The following is a 17567-nucleotide window of genomic DNA, read 5'->3' on the forward strand; positions in this document are numbered from 1 at the left end:
ATAACCCTGAAATCTCCAGTTTCTTACCACATAATTTGGCTTAGTATTAACCACCCCTCCTTGCTTTCTGCACTCCAGGCACACAGGCCTTATTTCTCTCTCCTATCAGAGGTTGTTTCTACATGCTATTTCCTGCCTGGGAAGTTCTCCTCCAAATTAACTCTTGCTCTTTCCATAAAGAAAATATTTCTAAGCAGCATCACTGTCAATTTTCCTCTATTTGTGGATAAACCTCTGCTTCATAACAAACTGAGAATCTGATAAACATTAATGGACTGAATACATATGGAAGGAATTTCTAGAAACTTTATTCCAGGAAGATTATAAAATCTCTTCTAGAAATCCTCTATCAGCATAGGTACATTTAATATAAGTAGTCATATCACAGAGCACAAAGAGCCCTTAACTCGTGGGATGAATTGCAAATCAAGTCAGTTTCAGTGGGGCTGGGACAGGGGCAAGATAGAGTAGAGAAGGTCAGCATCTCACTGAGCATTTACATACTGGTTTCAGAAGTGCTGATTACGTACTACATAGCAATGATACCCTAAAACATTTTTCATTTTGATTGTTTTTCAATGTAGTAAATAACAAAAAAATTAAAGAACTTGATTTGGAGTAATGAAACCTGAGTTTTAGTACCAGCCTGACAACTATTTCTTGTGAAAGAAAGAATCTGTGGGTAATTGAGAAGAAACAAGGTAAGGCAATTGGAAAGCTGAGCCCAGTCTAATAGAAATATGAAAAAAGAAAAGACCATGGACAAGATTTGAGAAGTATGAAGCAGGGACACTGACCTTAGCTACTTTGAGAAGTTAATATATAAAGAAAGCAATCATGATCATAAATTTAAAGTATTAAAATTATTTTTCCTGTTATTATATTTTCCTCCCAAGATCTTAATTTCTGGGTGGAGGGATGGAGTGGTTAGAGGAACATAAATGTATCTGAGGGCTATCATATAAATTTATAGGCTTTCTGTATTCTGAGGCTGAGTTACTTAAGGTAAAGTTGCAGCTCTTTTATGAAATTCTTGGTAAAATGATTTGGATTTTAATTAGAAAATAATTGTTAAATAGTTTCAACCATAGTATCTTACAAGTCAGAGTAAATTTATTTAAGGAGATAGACAATATTATTTTTATTGAGATATAATTGACATATAATATTAGTTTCAGATATGCAATGTAACAATTCAATATCTGTATATAGTGTGAAATGATCACAATAAATCTAGTTGACATCTGCCACCATACATAGTTATAGAATTTATCTTGTGATGAAAGCTGTTAAAATGTAATCTTTTAGCAACTTTCAAATATGCAATACAGTATTCTTTTTTTTTTTTTTTAAGATTTTATTGGGGAAGGGGAACAGGACTTTATTAGGGAACAGTGTGTACAGTATTCTTAACTATAATCACCGTGCTGTACATTACGTCTCCATGGCTTATTATTTTTTATAATTGGACATCTGTGCTCTTTGATTCCTTTCACCCATTTTGCATATTTCCAAAATCCTACCTCTGGCAATCACCAATCCACTCTCTGCATCTATGAACTCATCGTTTATTTGTTTTGTTTTGCTTTTTAGATTCCACATATAAGTGACATTAAATGGTATTTGTCTTTCTCTGTCTGACTTATTTCACTTAGCATAATGCCCTCAGGGTCTATCCAGGTTGTCACAAATGGCAAGATTTCATTATTTTTTTTATGGCTGAATAATATTTCATTGTGTGTATATACCATATCATCTTTAGCTACCCATTTTTGGGTATAGACTTAGGTGATCTTCGTGTTCTGGCTATTTTAAATAATGCTGCAATGAACATGGGGTGCGGTGCATATATCTTTTCAAATTGATGTTTTCCACTTTCTTCAGATAAATACCCACAAGTAGAACTGTCAAATCATTTGTTAATTTTATTTTTAACTTTTTGAGAAACCTCCATACTATTTTCCATAGTGGTTATACTAATTTACATTCCCACCAACACTTCACAACTGTTCCCTTTTCTCCACATCCTCACTAATGCTTATAATTTCTTGTCTGTTCTAAATATGTGAGATTATATCTCATTGTGGTTTTGATTTGCATTTTCCTGATGATTAGTGGTATTGAGCACTTTTTCATGTCCTTGTTAGCCATTTGTATATCTTCTGTCCATTTTTTAATTGGATTGTGTTTTTTTGTTTTTATTTTGTTTTGTTTGCTATTGAGTTGTATGAGTTCTTTATATATTTCGGATATTAGCCCCTTATATATGTGATTTAAAAATATTTTGTCCCATTTAGTAAGTTATGTTTTTATTTTGTTGATGGTTTCCTTGCTATCCAGAAATATTTTAGTTTAATATAGTCCTACTCGTTTATTTTTACTTTAGTTGCCTTTGCTTTTGGTGTCAGATCCAGAAAATCATTGCAAGACTATTGTCAGAGAAATTAAGAAAACTATCCCTGTTTTCTTCTGGGAGTTTTATGGTTTCAGGTCTTACATTCAGGGCTTTAATCCATTTTGAGTTAATTTTTGTGTATGGTATAAGATAGTGGTCCAGATTCATTGTTTTGCATGTGTGGCTGTCCAGTTTTCCCAACACTATTTATTGAAAAGACTGTACTTTCCCTAGTGTATATTCTTGGCTTCTTTATCATAAATTGACCATATATTTGTAGATTTATTTCTGGGCTCTCTACTATGTTCCACTGATCTATGTGCCTTTTGTTATGCCAATACCATATTATTTTGATTACTATAGCTTTGTAATATACCTTGAAATCATGGAGTGTGATGACTCCAGCTTTGTTCTTCTTTGTCAAGATTGCTTTATCTACTTGGGATCTTTTGTGGTTCCACACACATTTTAGAATTGTTTGTTCTATTTCTGTGAAAAATGCCATTGGAGTTTTGATAGGGATTGTATTGAATCTGTAGATTAGTTTTGGTAGTATGGACATTTTAGCAATATTAATTTTTCAAATAGATGAGCACATATATTTCCATTTATGAGAATTAGAATATATTTCCATTTATATGTCTTCTTCAATTTCTTTCATTAATGTCTTATGGTTTTCAGTGTACAGGTCTTTCATCACTTTTGTTAAATTTACTCGTGGGTATTTTATTCTTTTTTTGATGCAATTGTAAATGGGATTTTTATTTAATTTGTCTTTCTGATAGTTTGTTATTAGTGTGTAGATATGCAACAGATTTTTGTGTATTGATTTTGTATCCTGCAACTTCATGACCTTTGAAAATAAAAGGTCTTTGGATGAGGTAGGGTAGGGATGGAGTTGGGAAGACTTGAAAAAAAAAAGAAAGAAAAAAGACTGCACTTCAGAAAACGTGCAGATTAAACTTTATCTATGACTCCAGAGACTTCTGATTTTAATTCTTAAAGACAGATTCAGCAGCTGCTAGAGGGTCTCAGGAAGCCTTTTAACCCCAAGATTGTTTTTCTAGAACTTTAGAGAAAGAAAAATAACCATTCAGCTCATTCTAAATTGGGAAACAACATGTTTTAGAGTAGGACTTAGGATATATTTCAAAGTCTTCCACTTTTATATATAGCAACTAAAGAGGAATAAGAATACCTTCATTAGAGCTATGCCCAAACTACAAAATGACATATGATGTCACTAGTGCTAAAAACTTCACCAGAGCATTATATTTCCAATGCTACGTTTACCTCAAGCTCTTTTCTTTTACCTTGTCCTTTTTGTCATTTAATTTCTCTTCTCTATCCTTCCTTCACACACCCTTTCATTCTTGTGGTCTGTTGTAGATAACTTAGATATAATCATTTACCAGCCCAACCAGTAATTTAACAGAGGCAGGTACTAAGTTAGGCCACTCCTGATTTTGCAGTTAACAAGGCCCAGCGCAGTTTGGAGCTTGTTCAGATTTCCACTGCAATGAAACGGCAGTGCTGTGGTTGAGACACTTTCTCCTGACTCCAAAGTTTAGTCACATTATTACATATCCCAGAAATCCTTGCCTGAGGAAATGTTGTACAATATTGAGTACACTGATAAACAGTGTTGATATTTACCATATAAACAGCACATGTGAAATAAACTGTGCAAGACCTCATTAGTTTTTAATAATATTTCTTCTTTCACTGATTCATAATACACTGTACCATAATATGATGTTGCTGGATCTACAGTAATATTAATTTACTTAATTAAATATTAATTTGTTTTTTAATTTGATTGATGCTACTGAAACAAAGATGTTTTAACATATTTCCCTTTGTATAAAATCTAGTCTCAAAAATGGACAAGCTGGATGTCTTCAGAAGGGAGTTAGTGGATATCCAGGGTGTCCCTCTCTTCTGGAGCATTGTTGAGGCATGGTCCCAGGTGGAGTCATTTGAAGCCCGACCAGATGACCTTTTGATCTCCACCTACCCCAAATCTGGTAAGATCTTTTCATTTATTTGTACAGCTGACCCTTGAACAACATGGGTTGGAATTGCACAGGTTTACTTATTCACAGATTTTTTTCCAATAAATATAGTGTCAACCATCTGTATCCCAAGGTTTTGCATCCATAGATTCAACCAACCAAAGATAGCAAACAGTATTTTTAATCCCCAGATGGGAATCAGTGGATGTGAAAGGCTGACTTTACACATTGTTTTACATCATTTTATATAAGGAATGTGAGCATCTGTGGATTTTGGTATCCACAGGATCCTGGAACAAATTTCCTATGAATAACGAGGGTTATCTGTACTTAAGTTTTTGGGAAGCCAAATGTTAGTGTTGGCACCCCTAACCCCCATATTGTTCAAGGGCCAACTGTACTTGCTGATTAGTTATTGATCCATATGTGTAAGCCCACTGATCGGCAGATCACTAGTCAAAGGAATGCTGTAGCTATTGCTGAAATAGTTTTGTGTCAAATTAGACAAACTCACTGCCTATTCTGAAAGGTCTGCAATTAAATGGAGGCTCTGTCTGAAGGAAAATTAAAGCTGTCTGTCTCATTTTCCCTTTTAATTTCAAATACAAATTATTAAAACTGATATATAAATGATTTTGTTGCATTAGAATATAAATATATGTATATATACCCGCTATACATTTTAAGGTTTAGTTTGTTCATTCTAATATTTAAAAATATTTTGTCAAATATTCATATTTTATTATTTTAAACATATTTTATGAATATGTTTAGAAATTATTTGTTATAAATTTAAACAACTGCTGACTTAAGCATATGGTCTCAGAGAAGAAAACTGAAGATGACTTAATAGGACTCAATAACTTTTATATCTCCAGATCTTTTTATGACAGAATCTTCCAATTTACCCAGTGATAAATATACAGAGAAATAGCAGATAATTGAGGTTCTCTCACCTTTTGTCCAATTAATTTACTTGATCTCATACTAAATCAGTTGTTCTAATTACTAAACTCTCTAAAGTCAACTTTCTTTTATATTCTTGCCTCATTTCTTAAAGGAAATGAGGAAAAGGCATTTTTAATAAGTATACAGACCACTGATCTTTTTTAGATTATAAATATTAAAATTACTTCAAAAGAATATGTAACAAGTCCTGGGAGGAAGGCCCAGAATTTAAGGAATTCTAATGTGACAACATTACAAACATTGCGTGAGAACAAAGAGCTTCCACCAGAAAGTAAACAAACGTACTGTACAGAACTTTGTAGATATAAAAAACAAGCTTGTTTTGGCAAAAGCTTTTTTTTTTTCTTTCTTTCCTACTGCTTACATTGTTCTTTGAGCAGTTTATTGTACCCAAATTATTTAGGACCAAACCTACCTTTCATTTCCTTGTTGAGGTACAAGTTTAGAAAAGGAAGGGCAATCACTGAGAATGTACCTGCTCTTTTGTTTTTGCTATTTTTTTAAAAATATGTTTACAAGCAGGAAACCATTACAATAACCTTTGGAAGGTATCATTATACAAATAGTTCATCTACAAAGATGCTCTTTGAAGCTGAATTTTTTCTGATGTAGTGAAAGTTAGATAGCTAGACGGCTACACATAAATTAATCATATGCTCTTCAGTCATATTTTAAATTTTGTTTCCTCTACAAGCTGTTGTGAACATATCTTAAAGTTATTAATATACCAGTGCCCTGTTCATTTGTTTTAAAAGATCTAAGTTAACTACCACCTTACATGTACTAAATCATGTATTTAAAAAAAAATTAATGGAAAATAAACATTTTTCAAAGCATAGCTAAGTTGGCACTTCTTCCAATCAGGTTTCATTGACTACAGTTTCAAACACACACTGATAGAAAATAAAATGTGTTATATCGTACTTTGGAATTTAGTTTGTTGTTTGTTTGTTGATTGGTTGGTTTGTTTTTCTATGAAGCATTGCTTAAGCCTAAACCAGACCAGGCAACAAACTATTCAAGTGTAGTATCAATTTGACCCACATTTTTCTTAGCACTGTAATTGTGTCAGAATATGGGGGACAGAGTCTTTACTTATGATTTAAGGACAAGAAGGAGCGAGAGTTGTCCACAAGAAAGGACTAAATAAAGTGAAGCCTAAAGTATGCTAATATCTGGAGCCAATTCAAAATACATCTGTGTGCCGATCATCCTTCAAAAATTTTGCTGTTTTCACAGATTAACTTAATTTTTTAGTTTCCACCCATGATTATTCAATTTAGTGACTATCATTACCCGTTTGGTAAAGAAGAAGGAGATGGGAATAGTTAAGAAGATATTTTTCTCCTATGTCTTATAATCTCTTTTTCAGCAGTGCCTTGATAACCACATCATCGAATTCCATAGACAATTAAGTAGACCATATGCTCACGTACTTTAGATCCATTTCTCAAAGACTGGTGAGACACAATCTCAAAAAGATTAGAATGACTTGATCTACTCTGTTCAATCAGGATATATTGTTTTTTGTTTGTTAGTGACACAGTAGTTACCACGGATACAATCACAAAGTTGTCTTTGTTTCCCTTCATTCGTCTACCAAATGTTGAACATTTTTGACTGAGTACTCTTCATTCCCAAAGTCTAATAGTCTTTTTGATGTTAACAGGAAATATACAAATTTGTGGTCAGACTCATTAAACTTGGCTGCTGCTTCTATCTATCCCACACAGGAAGATGAGCTATCATTACTTACACAATGTCTCTTTTATATCCCATATTTTACTTCCTTTTCAAGTTTTACTTTTGTGATTATTTTAATCAGATTTTACACACATACACACATAATACATATGTATCCTGTTACCCCGAAAATAAGACCTAATCGGACCATCAGCTCTAATGCAGCTTTTGGAGCAAAAATTAAGGTAACCCTGCCTTATATTATGTTGTATATTATATCCAGTCTTATGTTATAGTAAAATAAGACTAGATCTTATATGGTCCAGCTAGGTCTTATTTTCAGGGAAACATGATATGAGGTTATACAATTAAGTTTGCGAACTCATCTTAGGAAAAGTGCCACATGCCTCATTGCCGAATATCACTAGGGTCACCTTTGAACTACTCCCCTTGGGAAGCTATGCACCAACGCCAACGCCTAGTCCACCCTTCAAAGCAATTTTGGAACTCTTTTCCTAGAATGGCCATCAGAGCTGTTGTCATAATACCCTTGATGTTCTGAATTTCACCAAAATGCCTTCCTTTCAATATTTACTTTATCTTCAGATAAAGAAAGTGTCATTAGGGGCCAGATCAGGTTAGTAGGGAGGGTGTTACAATGCAGTTATTTGTTTATTGGCTAAAAACTCCCTCACAGACAGTGCCGTGTGAGCTGGTGCATTGTCATGATGCAAGAGCCATGAATTGTTGGCGAAAATGTAAGTCGTCTAACTTTTTCATGCAGCTTTTCAGCACTTCTGAATGGTTAACTATTTGTGCAGTTGGTACAAATTCATAATGAGTAATCCCTCTCATATCAAAAAAGGTTAGCAACATCATTGCAACAAGTTTGCAAACTTAATTGTCAGGCCTTCATATAAGTTCAAGATAGATAAGGCTATCTCTTAAGAAAAGGGAGAAGAGAGAAAGGGAATGTAAATGGAGAGCACATTTTTGTTTTTGATGTTACACAACTTCCTGTGACCCTCTCACACTCTTTTTGACAGAGAGTTTAGAGTCCCTTTCATTATCATTTTTTTTTTTTTTTTTTTTCAGGAACAACCTGGGTCAGTGAAATAGTGGATTTGATCTATAACAATGGAGATACAGAAAAATGTAAACGGGATGCAATATACAACCGTGTACCATTCATGGAATTTATAGTTCCTGGATTCTCAAATGGTATTTCTTTTAATGTTTCTTTTCATTCTAGAAGTAAATAGATCCTCCTGTCTTTTCGTGGTATCTGAAAGAATCATGATGGAAAATGATACAGATAGAGCCTGGACAGTTGTATCATAAGTGTCTATAATAGAAGAGTAAAAATTTGGTTATTCCAGTAACCATATTATACTTCTCTTCCACCAAAAGATATTATCTGCATAAGAGGACATTTTGATGAGTATATTTTTTAATAGAACAGGTGGAAGTCTTTAATGTTTAAATATTGTATGAGCATTGTATATTGAAAATTCAGCATTTGATCCAATATAGAATCCTATCTCCTGCTAGTTAGCTGATGTTCACAGACACAAGAAAAATAACTATGAAAATATATGGTCTTCCATTATGAAAAATTTTTAACTTAGCCATGGACTTCACAGCTTAATTTGATCTCAGAATTTAATACAAGAAAGCTGGAAAGGGATTAAGAAATACAAATAGTTAAAAAATATTCATGGGGATGTAAAGGGTACTAGACTTATTGGGGTGATCACTTCGTAAGGTATATAAATGTCTAATCACTATGCTGTACACCTGACACTAATATCATATTGTATGTCAGCTGTAATTGAAAAACAAATACATTGAAAGGCCAAAAAAAGAAAGCTGGAAAGGGATTTTGAAAACTTCTATTAATAGTTCAATTTCCCCACATTGTGTAAATGAGACAGAGGAAAATAAAGGAAAAATTTGGACATCTTCACACTTGACCTACTGCTAGTTTTGCCTCATCAAGGCATTATATCTGGGGATTTTATAGACACTTATAAAGATAACAAACCCTACTATTCATAGGCAATAAAACAGCCTAACAAACCAGAATTTATCCCTTTTTTAATCTCATTGTAGATTTTAGAAGTATATGAGACCATATAGCCATTTCAAGCCATATAGAGGGGTTAATGTTTTAAAAGTCTTAGATTATAATGTAATTGACCTTTGTGATTCTACATTTATAATGTAATTAACTTTTGTGCTTGTAGGTGTTGAGGATTTGAAAGGCATGCAGTCTCCTCGATTAGTGAAAACACACTTACCTGTTCAACTTCTCCCATCTTCATTTTGGAAGAATAACTGCAAGGTAGCAAATTTTAAAGAAAAAAATCCTTATTTGTGTTGTAATTTCTTTTACTAATTATGCAAAAATTAAGGTGAGGGATTGCAACCCCTGAATAAATCATTGCAAAAGTAATAATGTGGTCCCTATATCCTAAGGATCAAAATAGTTCCAATGCACGCCAGTGCTATAGATAAGTGATTACACTCAGTGCCCTGGCCCTGAGATTCTCTCAGGTTTTTCTGTTCTCTAATATGCCTGTCTTTCTGTCTAAATTGCTTTACTCACTGTCTACCTATAAACAATAGATATTTAAATAAACCCAGAGCTGCTTCTTCATGAATTCAGTGTAATTGCAATTTATAAATATATAATTACATAATTTATGGATTATAAACTATATATAATTGTATAGCTAATGGAGTAGTTTTAGGCTTCTTATTTTTGTAATCATTCTAACTTAAGCATAACATTTAGGGAGAAAAGTGCATAAATCCTAATCTACGGCTGATGAATTTTCATAAAGTGAGCATACCCATGAAATCAGCACCCAGATCAAAAAATTAAACATTACCAGCCCCACGAAAGCTCTGTTCTTGCTCATTTCCAGGCAAGAATCCTCAAATCCAAAGATAACCACTATCCTGAATGTTTTCAACATGAATTAGTTTGCCTGTTTCTGTAAGGATCAAGTATATAACCTTGAATATTTAGCTTATTTCATTTAACATAATGTTTGCGGTACAATCCTTATTATGTTTGTTATTTTTTTCTGTTTTGTTTAATGTAGCCTGCTGGATCACAAAATATGGTACTCTGAGCAAAGATAGCTCATTAGAGATGCAAATTCTCAGGCCCAATTCTGACCTACTGAATCAGAAACTATGGGGTTAGGGGTCCAGCCAACTAAGTTTTAATAAGACCTCCAGATGAATTTGATTCATGCTAACATTTGAGAACAACTGATGTAAGGCATTTCGTTATGTTAATTACTTATCCATGGTACTATTGGTGGATAGTTGGGTGGATAGTTGCTACTTGTCAGTAATTAAAATAGTGCAGCAATGAATGTTCTTATAAAGTCTTTCATTGCACAGTATGCACACATTTTTCTTGTTTAGATAGCTTGGAATGGAATTGCTGGATCTTAGGATATGCATTTGTTCACCTTTAGTAGTTATTTTCAAATCATATGCACCAATTTACACTTTGACCAGTGTATAAGACCTGAAGTTACTCCACTTCCTTATCAACACAAGATATAACTAAAAGTATTTATTTTTAGCCATACTAGTAGATGTCTGGTGTCATTTCATCGTGGTTTTACTTTGTATTTCCCTAATGACTAATTAGGCAGAGAACCTTTTCATAACTTACGTATCTTCTTTTCTGAAGTATTTGTTCAAGTCTTTTGCCTTTGCTCCTATAGGGGCTTCTTTTCTTTTATTATTAAGGTAGAAATTCTCCATATACTCTGGATACAAGTCCTCTGATTGTATAATTAAATTTTTTATATCTTAATCCACGCTGCTTTTTTTTCTTTATCAATTTCTTAACAATATCTTTTAAAGTTCTTAATTTTGAGGTTGATCAATATATCATTTTTTTCTTTATTGTTAAAGCTGTTTGTATTTGTTTTAAAAAAATGCTACCTCCCAAAGTTATGAATATATTCTGCCTTCTGCTTATTTCTATAGGCTTTATTGTTTCAATTATCACATTTATAGCTTAATATCTGCTTTATATCTATAACATAAGTAAACATTATTTTTTAAAATTTCTAATATACTAGTAATTCACATTTTCTTCCCCCCCTCACTTTCACTTTCTCCCTTTCTCTTCTCACATACGCATGCACACATACACAGTCACACATTATTTTCTGAATGTTTGTTGCTAATATATGGACATAAACCTTTTATGCTAACATGTTGCTAAATTCACTTAATAGATTTAGCAGCTGTTTTGTAGATTCCATTCATTTTTCTATATAGATGCTCATGCTGTCAGTAAATAAAAAAATAATCTTACTTCCTTTTTCCCAATCTGAAGGCCTTTTACTTATTTTTCTTGACTTATTGAACTAGATATAACCTCCAATATATTACTGAATAGGAGTGGTGAGAGCAGAAGCCCTTATCTTGCTATTGATCTTAGGTAAAGTACATTAGTATATCTCTACTAAGTAAGATGATGTTACCTATAGGCTTTTGTATGTGCCGTTTATCCAGCTGAGGAAATGCCATTCTATTCCTAATTTGTTGAATTTTTACCAGGAATGCATTTTTTATTTTGTCTATTTTTTTTTCTGTATCTATTAAGACCTATCATATTGAGTTCCATTATTTTAGTCTGTTAAGATGATTAACTACGTTGGCAGTATTTCATCTTTTCTTATGACTAATATTCTATTGTGTATATGTACCATGTTGATTGATTTTCAAATATTCAAATGAACTTGCGTACCTTGTATTTAGTTATGATATATTGTATTTTATATGTGTTGGGTTTAATTTGCTAATTTAAAGAAAATTCCATCTTTGATCATGAGATATTGGTCCATAATTTTTTTTTTCTGTTTGTTTTTTGGGTTTGTTTCTTTTGGTAACATTAGAACTCCTTTGTAATGTTACAAGTTCATCATTAATGGTATTAGGGTAATGTTGGCTTCTTGAGTTGGGAGGTATTTATTCTGTTTTAATTTTCTGGAAGTGTTTGGTTGGAATTAATATTATTTCATTCTTAAATACTTTATACAATTTATCAGTGAAGCCATCTAGGCCTGAAATTTTCTTTTTATCTGGAAAGATTTTTAAGTGCAAATTCAATGTACTTAATAGATGTAGCATTATTCAGGTTATGTATTTTTCCTTGCATGATCCTTGGTAGTTTATACATATATGTATGTCTTTCAAAAAATTGGTCCATTTCATTTAAATTGTCAAATTTTTGTAATAAGATGCTCATGGTATTTCATTAATATTTTTAAAAATATATCTGTAGAATCTATACTGATGTCACCTTTCTCATTCTTCACGTTTCTATCAGTTATTAAGAAAAGGATATTGAAATATGACTGTAATTTCTTTATTTCTCCTTGGAATTCTGTCTCAACTTCGTATAAGCAAAATCATTCAATAAGCATATAATCAGTAAACATATATGGAAGAGCTACCATGTATGTATCAGATATTGTGATTTTCATTATAAATGCAAACATAAATAAGATATTCTCAGCCATCAAAGAGCATGTTATTTTATTTAATTTCTATACATAATATTAAATTTGCTTGCCAGTCACTTTTCTATGACGTGTTATGTAATGGTTAAATATTCAATGATCTCTGCTCTGTATAGCCTATGGTCATGTAGAACACTTCAAGTAGCAGGAAAAAATATATATATATATATAAAATAATTACATATTAGTAAGATAAGTGCTAATATATGAAGTAAAAAAGAATACTTCATGTAGTGGGAAAAATATATGTATGAAATATATATACACGCACTGACACACACACACAACCACACACACACTCACACACACACACACACACACACACACACACATATCATGTTTCCCTGAAAATAAGACCTAATCAGAAAATAAGTCCTAGCATGATTTTTCAGAATGACATCCCCTGAACATAAGCCCTAATGCATCTTTTGGAGCAAACCTTAATATAAGACCAAGTCTTATTTTCAGGGAAACAGAGTGTGTATAGATAGATAGATAGATAGATAGATAGATAGATAGATAGATAGATATGTGTATATGTATATTATATATGTATACACATATATATATACATATATGTATGTATATACATATCTATAGATATAAATCTATATATACATATCTATATATGTATATATAGATTTATATCTATATACATATATGTATCTTAATAAAATACATATATGTCTTAATAGAATACATATAAATATACATACATATATATATATCTCATATATATATATTTGAAAAATAATTACAAACATAATTACAAACCTAAGTGCTAATACAGGATGTAAAAAAGATTCTATGGGTCAATGACATCTCAAAAATTAAATCAGCATCATAAAGAAAGAGTAGGAGTTTTTCAGATGCACGAGGATATTTTACAGAAAGAGAACTACATGTACCTAGGCTAACATTTTACAAGTGGTTCAGTGTAGTTGTAAAATGAATTTGGGAAAGTAGGCAATCACCAGTCCTAGATCTGAGGAAGATGTTAATAGTATTCCTTTTACCACAGCACCTTTAATAGAATAACCAAAACAGCTGCTTTCTTTTGAAAAATTGATTGTTTATACCTTCACCCTTGTTATTCAAAAAGTCTTTGTACATGTGTTTATGTGTGATTTCCTTTTTTTCAAAGTCTAATTAAAAACAAAAGTGATAAGAAAGTATACATAAAGTTCATAATCTTAATTCCAGAAATAAAAATCCATAGAAATCCCCAGAAACACATGGCCTTGCTATTAACAGAACTGGGAGATATCTTCTGGATTGCCTTATGTCCACACTGAGGCAAGTGGAAACAGACCTCACTAAGGAATTTAGAGGTGATGATGATAGAAAAAGAAAACAGTAGTTTCATTACCACAGTGTCTTGGTTTTGAAATAAGAAATAATTGGTAATGTTTATAAGGTTTATTTAGTATTTTCTCAAGAAATAACATCAGCAGCAGAGTCTCAACTCTGAACGCTATAAACAATCTTTTGAAAAACTCCTTTCCAGTCATTCCCTTCCTCCCCCCACTCTTCTCCCAGAAAGTGAGAACTACTACCAGTGACTTGGTAATATAAAAGTTATCATTTCCTTTTTCCATCAGTTAGAAAAGAAGAAGGAAAGATACCCAGGAGAGGGATTTCTGGGTTATATGGTAATTCTATTCTTAATTTTTTGAGGAACTTCCACACTGCCTTCCATAGCATCTGTACCAATCTGCATTCCCTTCAACAGTGTATGGGGGTTCCTTTTTCTCCACAGCCTCTCCAACATTTGTTATTATTGGTCTTGTTGATGATAGCCATTCTAACTGGGGTGAGGTGATATCTCATTGTGGTTTTTATTTGCATTTCTCTGATGATGAGTGTTGTTGAGCATCTTTTCATGTGTCTATTGGCCATCTGTATGTCCTCTTTGGAGAAATGTCCATTCAGGTCCTCTGCCCAATTTTTAATTGAATTGTTAAAGGTATATATGCTCCAATGTTCATTGCAGCTTTATTTATGGTGACTAGGACATGGAAACAACCAAACTGTCCTTTGATAGAGGATTGGATAAAGATGATGTGGTATATATACACAATGGAATACTATTCTGCCATAAGAAGAGATAAAATAGTGCCATTTGTGACAACATGCATGGATCTTGAGATTATTATGCTAATTGAAATAAGTCAGACAGAAAAGGTCAAGAACCATATGATTTCACTGATATGTGAGATATAAAACTGGAAACAACAAAAGAACAAGACAAACAAATAAAGAAACAAAAACTCATAGACACAGGCAATAGTTTAGTGGTTACTAAAGGGTAAGGGGCAAGGGCATGGTAGATGAGGGTAAACAGAATCAAATATATGGTGATGGAAGGAGACCTGACTCTAGGTGGTGAACACACAATGTGATATATCAATGATGTATTACAGAATTTTACACCTGAAACCTATGTAAATTTACTAACCATTGTCACCCCAACAAATTTTAACTTAAGAAGAAGAAGGAGAAGAAAACGGAGGAGGAGGAGGAGGAGGAGGAGGAGGAAGCTCTGTTTCTATTAAATAAAAGGAGGTTTCTTCTTGAATGCATTTTCCCTTAGAAATATATTTACTGCATGGGTATCTGGAGCCTCAGCATTATTAGGTGTACTTCAGGGGAGACGTAGGCTTAATGGATTTCAGTGGACTTCATTGAAAACCTAATTACTAATGAGGTATAACAATGTCATGTCTATTGGGAAATATGTTCAAAATTTCTGCCTTCAAGCAGACTTGAGGGCTTCAACATAAAATAAACTTCAATCTCATACCAATCATTATAAACGTAATGATTATTATGTAGCCATGATCATGGACAGAATGTTTAATCTTTATTGACTAAATTTACCCAAATAATAACTTATTTTTAATAAAAAGTAGGACATTTTTTCAGTTATAAAAATTGCTGTTTCTTTTTATTTGTTTTAATAAGTGATGATACATTAAATATTCTAAATTTGAGAACCATATTAATTTTTGTTATTTAATATTTACTGTAATTTTTATGACACTTGGTTTTCCATGTTTCAAGAGATGTTCTTTTCAAAGGCTAAAGAGAACATGGTGGTATTAGAGATGAGTACTCTTTGTATTGTGAATATCCTGTGTGAGGATATAGATATGAACACCCAGGTCAGGAAATCAGAAAGACAAAATAAGCATTCTGTCAAGGTAGGCAAAGGTTTATAAACTATTAAAGAATAAAAACAAAATTATGATTTTCTATCTCTCCACAGATGGTCTATGTGGCACGGAATGCTAAAGATGTGGCTGTGTCTTACTATTATTTCTACAAAATGGCAAAAATTCACCCAGAGCCTGGTACCTGGGAAGAGTTCCTGAATAAATTCATGACTGGAAAGGGTGAGACCAACCCTTATTTTAATCATGGAATTCCATAATGAAAAGGTTTTTTTGCAAGAAGATAGTTCAGATATAAATTCTGTATTCATTATAAACCTAATATGTGTCCAGAACTTTACTAACGCAGAAGACAATAGAAGGAGAATACATAGTCATTTCTTCCCTTTAAGGACGTTTGGGGAATATGTGGTACACAGATTTTAGTCTCATTGGTTCATTAGTACTTGGTGATTACTGCTAGGTGCTTTCTTCTCTTGCTGTCCATGTCATTGTATTGTTTTGATTTTATACATATTTCTTGGAATCTCTTTTCTCTACCATTCCTTCACTTTTATTCTGTAAACTAAAAATTCTTGAAGTTTATATCCTCAGGCTCTGTTTTTGTATCCGTGTATCCTCTCTTTCAGCAAAACATACTAGTACCCATGGTAGTAACTCTACTTACAATTTTCATATAAACATTCTCCTATAAAAAGTGTCTTTTCAAGGCAAATATATCTCAATGGTATCTTGCAAATTTTTACTCTTGCCATTGTTTGGACTATTCTCTGTCCATAGAATGTCTACTCATTCTTCTTATTATCAATGCCTCTTTTTACAACCAGATGCACTCTACTTCCTCCACTGTCCTTTCTTAACCTTTTCATCCCTATTGTTTTCTCTTCCTCTTTCCCTCTCCTATGACTTCCATACTACTTATTGTCTGCATTACTATTTGACATCTTGCTCTTGTAGTTTTAGTTTTATTTATTAGAAGTTGTACTCATTTGCTCGGGCTGCCACGACAAAGTACCGCAGATTGTGTGGCTTAAACAGAAATTTATTCTCTCACAATTTTGGAAGGTAGAAGTCCAAGATGAAGGTGTCTTCACGATAAGTTTATTTTTAGGTCTTTTTCCTTGGCTTGTAAATGGCCACATTCTCTCTGTGTCTTCACAGGGTATTCTCTCTGTGGCTGTCTGTGTTGTAATCACCTTTTATTCTAAGGAGACCAGTCATATTCGATTAGGATCTTGAGGATAAGGAAACTTTTCCCTTTCCTTCTTATTTCTTCTGGCTGGTAGAATTATTAAAATGACATAAGGCAGATTAACAAGATAAAATCAAGTTTTAATACATGGGGGATTCACATAGGCATAAAAATTCCAAAGACAGTAAGGTAAAATGAGGTACATATGTCATTCTGGACCAAGGAGGGAGAAGCAGGGAAGTATGGCAAATGTACCAAAGATGAAAAGAGTTAGTGTTTAGTAAACAAATGTTTTCTGGGCCAACTTGAAACAATGGGATACAGGGAGGTCTCTGATCAAATGGGCATTGCTAGGTTCCTCCCTGTCTACCAGTTCAGATTAAGCTGTGGTTATCTATTATAATATTTATCTTCCTGGAGTAGGTCTGCTATCTTAAATTATTTTGGGCTGTGAAGGGGAAGACCCAAGTTTCTTCCTAAACCTTCTGAGCCTTGATTGTTTTTAGCTTGAAATAATCTGCATACCAGAGTGGCACATATTGGGGAGACTCATTCTGAACACCTACACACCCATGTTAA

At 32.8% G+C, this 17567-nt stretch overlaps 1 protein-coding gene across 4 annotated transcripts in view; it reads left to right on the top strand.

The window, feature by feature from the left end:
- LOC109436821 (sulfotransferase 1 family member D1) overlaps positions 1–17567 on the top strand; it is a 39105-nt gene that overhangs the window by 14909 nt on the left and 6629 nt on the right. For 3 of the 4 annotated variants that reach the window (XM_019715656.2, XM_074324485.1, XM_074324487.1), the window contains 4 exons: positions 4270–4422; positions 8158–8283; positions 9309–9406; positions 15892–16018. In XM_019715656.2, coding sequence (XP_019571215.2) covers positions 4278–4422; positions 8158–8283; positions 9309–9406; positions 15892–16018 — 496 coding nt within the window. In that variant the 5' untranslated portion in view covers positions 4270–4277. Of the gene's footprint in view, positions 1–584; positions 702–4269; positions 4423–8157; positions 8284–9308; positions 9407–15891; positions 16019–17567 lie in introns of those variants that run through there. The other variant, XM_074324486.1, reaches the window with a different exon arrangement.

This window comes from Rhinolophus sinicus, linkage group LG02, assembly GCF_036562045.2.
Source record: "Rhinolophus sinicus isolate RSC01 linkage group LG02, ASM3656204v1, whole genome shotgun sequence".
NCBI lineage: Eukaryota > Metazoa > Chordata > Mammalia > Chiroptera > Rhinolophidae > Rhinolophus > Rhinolophus sinicus.